At 35.2% G+C, this 10,396-nt stretch overlaps 1 protein-coding gene across 2 annotated transcripts; it reads right to left on the reverse strand.

The window, feature by feature from the left end:
• Positions 1-239: 239 nt before the first annotated feature.
• Positions 240-9,949, reverse strand: LOC140760110 (aspartate aminotransferase P2, mitochondrial). 2 transcript variants are annotated; one of them, XM_073096925.1, is made up of 11 exons: positions 9,730-9,949; positions 9,577-9,627; positions 4,088-4,282; positions 3,842-3,880; positions 3,656-3,745; positions 3,427-3,535; positions 3,231-3,340; positions 1,328-1,471; positions 1,084-1,250; positions 731-995; positions 240-595 (listed from the first exon to the last, which is right to left on the reverse strand). In XM_073096925.1, exons 1-11 carry the CDS (start codon positions 9,802-9,804, stop codon positions 464-466), a joined length of 1,377 nt encoding a protein of 458 aa, XP_072953026.1. In that variant the 5' UTR covers positions 9,805-9,949; the 3' UTR covers positions 240-463. The 2 variants fall into 2 exon arrangements, with proteins under 2 accessions (XP_072953026.1, XP_072953025.1); XM_073096924.1 differs by having other exon boundaries at positions 9,577-9,630.
• Between the last annotated feature and the right edge of the window lie 447 nt (positions 9,950-10,396).

Here is a 10,396-nt window from a genome sequence, read left to right on the forward strand (position 1 = left end):
AATACTAACATTGAATTACTTCTTATACTAGTATAAAGAGACTTATATCTAGATGAGATTTTTCTTATTCTTCTTATTCCACAATAGAACTATCTTTCAGGCATAAGCTAAGAAAAGAATTTCTCCACTCCATCTTTACCTGCTTCATTACAGAAATTACTTATATTTGATCTTACCATTGAAATCAAACATACATATCTCACAAAGCAAACAAGCACACTACATAAGCACTGCAAAAATTATCACCAACATGCAATCTTGCAGTTACTATTGTAGCTTAAATGTCACAAATAGTTAGATGAAATATGCTTATTTTTAACTATACTATTACACAATGGCTGCAGTTGAAGAAACTTGATTTAGGAAAATAAAGTTTTCCAACTTTACTCGAGGTGGGAAATGATTGGAAAAATTCCCAGCATAGCAATTTAGACAGAACTAAAGCTCAAAGTTTAAAAATCTTCTAGCTGACATTGTGGAATGAATCAATGATAGCATCAGCAAGATATTCACATTTAGACAGAGATAGTCCAGCCAAAGATATTCTTCCATCCTTGGTCATGTACACATGCCATTTGTTTGTCATATTATCACTCTGAGAGAACAAAATACACGATATGAGAGAATATGGAAGAAAAGGTAAAAATCATTGTTTGCAATGGGATGATCTTTGTTGCATCTTGAGAAATAAATACTAAAGCAGAAGATCAGATAATAGAAATAGCAGTACCTGTGCTTTGTTCAATCCAGTAAAGGAAAACATGCCGATCTGTCTCAGAATGAAGGACCAATCCTTTCCACTTTTGTCTTTCTGAGAAAGGCTATCATAGAGTCTCTGCCTGACATTCTTAATACGCCCAGCCATTTCTTCCATCTCATCTTTCCATTCACTGAAGAGAGTTGGATCACCAACAACATTGGCCACTATCCTAGCACCATGAACAGGAGGGTTCGAATACATTGGACGTGCCAACCTTTTCAGCTGGCTCTTTACCCTAATCATGAAAAAGCATGAAGTAATGTTAAATCAACAATTTTGAATGTGTTATGTAAATCACATACAGAAGAAAGGCAGAATAGCACCTGTCTGCAACATCCGGGGATGAGGAAACAACGTTTATTGCTCCAATCCTTTCTGCATATAACCCTAAGTTCTTGCTATAAGACTGAGCAACCAATACTTCCAAACCACGTTGGACAAACATCCTAACAGAGAATGCATCTGCATCAAGGTTTCCGCTGGCAAATCCCTATAAAATTTCAATGCTCAGGAACAAATAATGTAAAAGACAAAGAAAGATATTACTCACTTCGAGAAATATTTTACCTGATATGCGACATCAAAAAATGGGATGTGATTCTTTTCCTGAATGACGTCTGCAAGTTTTTCCCACTGTTCAGGAGTAGGATCTATTCCTGTTGGGTTGTGAGCACAGCCATGTAGCACAACAAAAGAACCATCTGGTGCTGCCTAATTGTGGAATAATTAAATGAATAAATGACAATCAGTAAGCTGAAATAAGAAAAGTAATTATTCTATTTTTCAACAAGAAAGAACAGCTTGCCATATGAAGTTACAACAAAGTAACAAATTTATGCACGTAAAAGGAAGAAAATGCTCATTAGATACTACCATACTACTGAAAGTGGGCTGCGTATCTCTTAGTTCAGCAAATTCTAGTATTATGCTAGTTTCAGTTGCAAATAGGGTGCCAAAAGATTTGAAGATTTGGAACTTGTTAAGGGTTCAAAAGGCTAAAATAATAGCCCTTGTTTGCTTTGAGTTGAAAGGGGAGGGGGCCCTTGAACATGGCCAAGGACCCCTAGCCCCTAGCCAAGTTTACTAACAAAATATCTTTTTATCTTTTTTATCTCTAACCAAGTTCACTCCCTAATAAATAAAATAAAAGTTTTAATATAAATTCAAATTGATTTTAATTTTATCCTTGACATGATTTAAATCTATCACTTTTTATTATAAAAATCAAAGAGGTCCATTAATTTTATATATTACAAAATCAATACATTTTTCACTTTTTTGCATTACATCAAAAGTAATAATTATAGTTTTTCTAGTTCGCAACCAAACACCATATTTCTTAGCCCAGTTCAATGTATCTAAATCAAAATTAAGAAATTAGGCTAGCTAACCATGTTCAGGGCTTAACCTCAGATCAAATACAACCATAGTGACTATTGGCTCCTTTTCATTTTTGAGATTTGGAAAAGTTCTTAAACATTTCTATTGATGAATAAAATATAATGCATGTTAGAATATAAAGGACTAAAAAACTATGGTTATCTGACAACTTAAAGTTTTAGTGAAGATGGTAAGTTAACATTGTATTAGAATGGGAGATCCTAAGTTTCAATTCTGCCATGCCTGTCTGCCAATTAAATATAAAACCTCCAATGATTAATTCAGAATCCAGGCATTGGGTCTATTAAAAAATCCCAAACCCAAATATGAGGAGTGTTTAATATAAAGATTAAAAACATGACGCCTTCAAAGAGCTTAAATTTTTAGAGAAGATTGTAAGTTAATAGTGCACAAGGAGAAATTAGTCAATACAAGAGGAAGGTGCCCAAGTAAAAACTGACCAAAAGGAAGAGAGTGGATATGGCAAACCTTTTATTCACAAAGGACAAGAGCTAAATAAGTAGAAATAATTGGGGCCTGTTAGATGTAGAAATAGTCAACATACCTAACAAGAAAGCTAAAAAACAGATATGATTCAGCCAATCTGGTTTCTTCATGGACTATATCAGACATGGATAAGGTTTGTCTGTGTTGCTATAGAATCTGGATCGGGTTAAGTTTCCCTATATCCATACACTTAACCAGATAAAGATAACCTAGACTTCCTAGTTTAGTTTCCTAGCATTACAGTTTGTAATTGGATCCTCAATATATTTGTTCTACATACTTCTCTATATGTATTTGATATCTATTCAATCCTGTATCCACCATAAACAAATATTCTTACAAGCCATATTATTCATTTAATATATAAATTCCTACTTGTATTCAGGAAAGATAAGTGGTCATAGACATTGATAAGGGTATGACAATATCCTAGACCTATCTTATCTAGTTCATTCTCACCCAATAGTTTTCTTTTGGTGTAACAATACACGACCAGTCAAAAACTGTTCATGGCTATTAAAATCTGTGCCTTCTCATTAAAGTACAACTAGTGATGATTGTGCGTAAATCCAAACTAAATTACCTTTATGTCTGCCATCATTCCATCAAAATCCAACCCCACAGTTCTTGGATCATAGTATCGGTATTCAGACCAAGGAACCCTAGCGTCATTAAAAATGTTCTTGTGATTTCCTGTTGAAGTATAGAAATTAGTCACAAAATCACAGATGCAAGAAACTCTAGCTGCACAGGAGAACATCTTCCACAAATATGTATACCCCAAGTTGGAGATGATATTAAAGCTTTTGCTGCAGGGAAATATCTCTGTATAAATGCCGCAGCAAGGCGCAGAGATCCCGTCCCTGAAAGACCTTGAACAGTAGCAACCTAGATGAGGAAGGTAGCACTCATTAATCATTAACAGACTGCAAATAAAGAAAGAAATTCATATTCATTGTGAAATATTATAAAATGTCAATTAGACTAAAACAAGAAAATACTACATACTTTTCCTTGTTGGATGACTGGATTATCTGCTCCTAACAGTAGCTCTGCAGTCACCTTATTAAATGCGGCCAGACCTTCAATGGGCAGATACTGCATCAGAAACCGTAAACAAAGCTTGTAAACATCAGATGACTGAGAGGAATGACTGCATGATCCATTCAATCGAATGCTTTACTTTCATTGTACCTCCTTGTTTTCTCCTTTCTCCAGCATAAGATTCTCTGCCTACAACATAAATTAAAAACATATTATGCCCTAAGTAACATAGTCAGGATCTGATTGGTTTTTCCTATTTGAGTTTTAGATGGTATAAAAGGAACAAAAGAAATGAACAGTTCAAGAAAATTATAAACTATTGGTATATTCATGGTGCCTTCCTTTGCCTAATATCATGACTTTATTTAATATTAAGTATGTGGCAAAAATCTGTACCTTTTTAACTACATTTAATACATAAGGTTGGAGTTCTTCTGTTCTGTAGGCACCAACACCAAGATTGAGTTTCAAGTCATTAGTATCTGCTCTGAATGCTTCTGATACCCCAAGAATTGGGTCTGGAGGAGCCATAGTCACACTCTCAAAACGAGAAAAATTTAGTGCAGCAGCCATGCCAACACGAATAAAAGCCTGTATTAAGAGATAACAAATTAAGAGACTTGAAGCATAAAATATGTTATATGTGTATTTCTTGAGCTAATAGATATAAAAAAGTTGATGAAACTATTAAAATCAGTTTTAATGGATGCATGGCAACTGACATAAAAAGCAAAAGGCAGAAATAATTTTATCAATAGTTTTGTGCACAGGGAGGCTTATGGTTAATTTGAGGATAGCATGTATGTCCTTGATCCATCTACAATTAGATTATCTTCTGTGAAACTCATTCCTAACAACGAGATTCCCTCTAGGTCACCAATTAAATTATACTGAGAAATGTCCAGAACTTTGCTCTTTATTTCCTCACTCTTCCTCACCTTAATTCCTTTAGCCATTTAACTTTCCCTAGAAACTTGCCACAAATATTTGCACATCTTGATTATTCTCATTTAATTCTTTCCATCATTTTCACCTATCAAACTGTGGCAGAACCTGATCCTTAATTCTTGAGAATGGTAGTGTTGGTCATTAAGAAGACAGTGTGTATCCAACTGGTTGTGAATTTGTGATATCAACAATGCTACTGGAAATTGATATAGTAATGATAAATTCAAGTAACAAAAGTTGGTTGATGAAACTAGACATGCTTAGGGCTAAAATATCTCCAAGCTACAACAACAATTACAAAAAAAAAAATCTCTTGGAAAACACCTCAATTGACTGAAAATCATATAAGAATATTTTATGTGAGTTATAAAATGCTAATCTATTCAGCATTTTATATCAAACATAAGACATTGATCAAATCAATAAAGGTTCCCAGTTTCGGCCGATCCCGATCCCAGTCGAAACCAGTCAGTTTCGGCCGAAACCCGATCCGTTTCGGTCGGGATCGGCCGATCCCGACCAAAACGGGTAGGAACGGGTCGGATCCGACCCGGGGGACATCAATAACACCCCCCCTTCCCCCCCCCCTCCCAACCTGCCTCTCTCCCTTTTCTCTCTCTCTTTCTCTCTTTTCCTCTCTTTTCTTTCTTTTTCTCTTTCTCACAGATCTCTTACTCTCTTTCTCACCGATGACTGAATAGTGAGTAGATCTCCATCTCTCCGGTGATCTCGACCTCCGGCGACGTTATCCGACAACCTCGATCTCCGACGACCTTCGGTAAGTTTTTTTTTCAGTTTTTTTTTTTCCATTATGCAGCAGCTGCACCTGCAGCAGCTCACAGCAGCATTGCTGCTTGCTGCAGCTTGCTGCTGCAGCAAGTGCAGCATGCAGCAGTAGAGAGTAGAGACTATATTTTATTTTAATTTTTATTTATGTTTTTTAGTTGCAGAGCTAAAATATTAATGGCTCCAAAAGAGAAGTCATATGATATCGACATTGAGTGCCAACATTGCAGCACTATTGGACAAGATAAAAGACGCGTTAAATGCAACTGGTGTGGAAAGGAAATGAGTGGTGGTGTCAGCCGTTTGAAAGAACATTTAGCTGGAAGACAAGGAAATGTAACAGCTTGCACTCAAGTGTCTTTGAAAGTTAGAAAGCAGATGTTGGCTCATTTAATTGGCAAAAAGAAGGATAAACAATCTGCACAACAAAGAGAGTCAATGATTCGTAAAGAATTGATGCATAATCCTGTACACATTGATGATGATAGCAGTGAGCAAAGTGAGGAGGATGAGGAGGACAGACAGATGAGGAGGGCAATGAAAGAGAGCAGAAATATGCATAGAGAAGAGGAAGAGATGAGAAGAAGCACTGGTGGTAACTTTCAGAGATCTAGATCAGTTAATATACGAGGAGAGAGAGAATATGGGAGCAGCAGTTCTACCCATAGGACTCCTGGTGTTACAGCAGAGTCTGAAAATATTGGACCAATGGATACATATCTTCAAAAAAAAAGATGTCGTACACAAACTTCAATCAAGACAGCTCTCAAAGGAATTAAAAATACAAAGAAACACATTGGTAAAGCTATCTCTAAATTTTTCTTCTACAACCATATTCCTTTCAATGTAGCTGATAGCCCTTACTATCACACTATGGTGGATGCTATACAATCAGTAGGGCATGGTGTTCCCCCTCCTAGTTCAAATGATATTGCTACTAAATATCTTGACTCAGAGGTAGATGAACTTCATACTTATATTGAGACATTTAAACGGTATTGGGATGAATTTGGTTGTACACTGATGTGTGATGGGTGAAGTACACAAAACAGAAGAAATATAATTAATTTCTTAGTGTACTCTGGCATGAGGACAATATTTTTGAAGTCTGTGGATGCTACTGCTCATTTTAAAAATGCAGATTATATTTGTCAGTTGATGGATGAGGTGGTACAAGAAATCGGTGAAAAAAGAGTAGTCCAAGTGGTTACTGATAATGGGGCAAATTATAAAGCTGCTGGAAATTTACTGATGATTAAAAGACCTTATTTATATTGGACGCCATGTGCTGCACATTGTATTGATCTGATGTTAGAGGATATTGCAAAAGAGCCTGAAATTGATATGGTCATATGTGAAGGTCAGAGGTTAACAAATTTTATATATAACCATGGTTATGTTCTTAATTTACTCAGGCAGATGACTGGTGGTAGGGAGATCATCAGACCCGGCGTCATTAGATTTGCCACTCACTTTTTAGCCTTGGAGAGCATCATGCGCTACAAGGATGATATTATGCGGATGTTTACATCACAGGAGTGGTCTATGAAAATTAAGAATATGAAACATAAAGATAAATCTTTAGGTGAAACTTTGAAAAATATGGCTCTTGGAAATACATTTTGGGATAATATTACAATTGCCACCGCAGTATTTGAGCCTCTTGTCAAAGTATTAAGACTTGTAGACAGTGATGACAAGTCTGAGATGGGTTTCTTATATGAGGCAATGGACATAGCTAAAGAATCAATAAAAAAAAATATGGGCCAAAGTTATAGGAAGTGGTGGAAGATGATTGATTCTAGATGGAACAAACTACTACATAGAGATATACACGCTGCTGGTAAGCATACTTTTAAGTTTTAAGTTTTAATTTACTTTTATTTATGAATATTTAAAAATTTGAATGCTTACAATTTACAAATTTTAAATTTCTACAGGGTATTTTCTTAATCCAAGATTTCAATTCTCTAAAAATGTCAATAATGATAGTGAAATCTTGTTGGGGGTTAGAAAGGTAATCAGCAAGCTTGAGCCCGATATTCATAAACAAATCTTGTGCGATAAAGAAGTGAGTTATGATTCAATTAAATAATTTTATTATTATTTGTTTCAAGTTTTAACTTTCAATATAATCAATAAGCTAATAATATATTTCTGATTTCAGATGGAGAGATATAGATTGAGAGCTAGGTAATTCAGTACTGCTAAAGTTGTTGCAGCTATATCTCATAACACTCCAGCTGAATGGTGGTCTATTTATGGATGGGAGGAGGCACCAAATTTGACGCCAATAGCAAAGAAGATTTTAAGTCAAACTGTGTCTTCATCACAGTGTGAAAGAAATTGGACTACTTTTTCCTTAATCCACACAAAAACACGCAACCGATTGACAATGGAAAGATTGGAGAAGTTAGTTTTTTGTCATTATAATATGAGATTGAGGGAGAGAAATTTAAGAAGAAAGGCAGAAAATGAACAACTGATTGATTTAAAATAATGTTTTTGATGAAGAAGACCCCTTAACTCCATGGATCAGAGAAATGGAGGACAGGTTATTAGATGACAGAGATAACCCATGGTTAGATGAAATATTGGGAGAGACCACGACGAGGGCAGAGGCTGATACGAGTCATAGTCCTGATGATACATATGGTGGTGAGATCGTTCCATCTAAATTTGTTGAGGAAAGTCAAGGAGGCATAAGGAGTGAAGACAGAGAAACTGAGGATATATATACATATCAGCGGCGTCGTCATGAGATGCATTTTGATTCCTATGATTATGGTACATCGAGTATTTATTGTTTGGAGCCATCACAAGATCCATATGCTAGTTATTATCCTCAGTATCTTCAGTATTCTCAGGCACAAGATCCAAATGCTGGTTATTATCCTCCTCAAACGCAAGTCACACAACAAGATCCATACAATGACTAGTATGATGGAATCACTTTTTGGAGCATCAGGTCCCAGACATCAATATTTACAAACTTATGGTGATTATGATGATGAAGACTATAAAAATTTACGAGAACCAGCTCGGTATTCAACAAAGTTTTAAATTTTGAGTAAGTTAATACATTTTTTTAAGTTTTTAGACTTCATATGTGAGTAATTTTTGTTTTCTTTTTTTTTTGTCATTTTTTCTAAATTTTTCTGCATTTTTAAATAATATTTAGAATTTTATATAATTAAAAAATAGTCTGATCTGATACGAACGGCTGATACGGCCGATACGACCGATACGTATCATTTTTCTGGACGGCCGATACCGATCCCGATCCCGATACTGGGAACCTTGCTTTACATGAGAATTACATACTAATATAAGGATATGTGAAGAGAGGGAAGATTTGATTTGAATTATCTTATCAAGATTTGAATCCGACATTTTCTTTTCTAGTTTATCCAATTGTAACATGATAAACCTCTATGGTTTATCTCTAGTTTATTTAAATTAACAGTTAAATGCAAATTAAGAAATAATTTTCTCCTTCTCCGTACATATTCCTAATAGGAATAAAGTGCCGAAGATATCAATGTTTTCAATTTAGGAAAAAAATTTAAACTATTCAACACTTTACAACTTACATAGAATGTTGATAAGTTCAGCTTTTTCATCCAACACCATGAATTACGGGGGTGGACTATTTGAATAAGTAAATTTATAAGAGGCCCAGTCTGGTCAACAACTCTAGAAATAACTATAGAAGATCTAAAGAGAAACAATTTATTGATTCACACCATCTTCAAAACTCAGATTGTCCATTATGCCTTTTTGTTCAAGTCCTGACTTTCAGACCATCTGTGTCCCAAGGATCAATATATGCAAGTCCAAAGGAAACTTGATTTAGTTGAATAGTCCATGTCAGGTGGTATTGTCAACATAGTGCTAGTTACATTTATAGTTTATTTTCCATTGAAACCATAATAACCTTGATAAAAGTTTCATAGCAGCAACAAGTGGAAAACCGAAACAAAGGATAATTACCAGTTAACTCTACACACTAAAGCACTCTACCCAACATTTCAAGCATTTACAACATATCTATAAGATATTATCCTACTACATAATTAAATCGCAAATGCTAGAATACTAATTCCGTTAACAACCTGTTCATTACCAAAACAATTAAGAAAATGAGCTACCTTTCTCTTCAGAAAGAGATCGCTGCCTCCATTCTTGGCGAATCCAACCGTCTGCTGAATCACGGAGTTCGGATCCAAAATCTCAGCAAGCGATTTGAGAGCGTAAAGCATCAAAAGAGAAGATAAAAAGAGGGAATGGAGAAATCGTAAAACCTTAGTATTTAGCCGGAGAGTCGCCACAGATCGCGAGGGCAATGAGACGGGAGCAGAAGACAAACTCAAAGCCATTCGTTAGATCTCAGATAACCACCTGGAACGAATCGAAGCAAGATTGCTCTTTGAGATATATCGAGACAGAGAAGATAGGGAGGGGTATGATGACCGGCGAGGTCAGCGCTCTGGTGTTTGGTTGCATGTAAGCGAGGAAAATGAATTAGCTTGTTTAAGAAATTTTGCCATTTTTTATTGTTCGGTTGAAAGATAAAATAGGAAGCGACTTGTTTGACTTTCGACGTTGATTTTAAAAAAAAAAAAGGTAAACAAATGTTACAATCAGACCACCATTGTTTGGTAGAATTGAGTCTATGTTTGTTAATTAAATTTATTTATTATTTTAAATTTAAATAAAATGGATAATTTGTATATTAATCTGATTCGCTATGATTTTACTGAGTGGTCATGAGATGATTAATAATGAGGAATGAGAATTGAGTTTATTTATTTTTATTATCTCGTATTTATCAATCTATCATAGCTTAAATAGTTTTTTTATCTTTTTAGAAGTAGATCATAACGGTAGAATTATTCCAAGTTACTAAACCCTATCTACCCTCTTCAACTACGAGCCACCCGACTACACGGTCGTCCACCACCGTCCTTG

The sequence above is a fragment of the Typha angustifolia genome, chromosome 5, assembly GCF_048772165.1.
Source record: "Typha angustifolia cultivar Huaian chromosome 5, ASM4877216v1, whole genome shotgun sequence".
NCBI lineage: Eukaryota > Viridiplantae > Streptophyta > Magnoliopsida > Poales > Typhaceae > Typha > Typha angustifolia.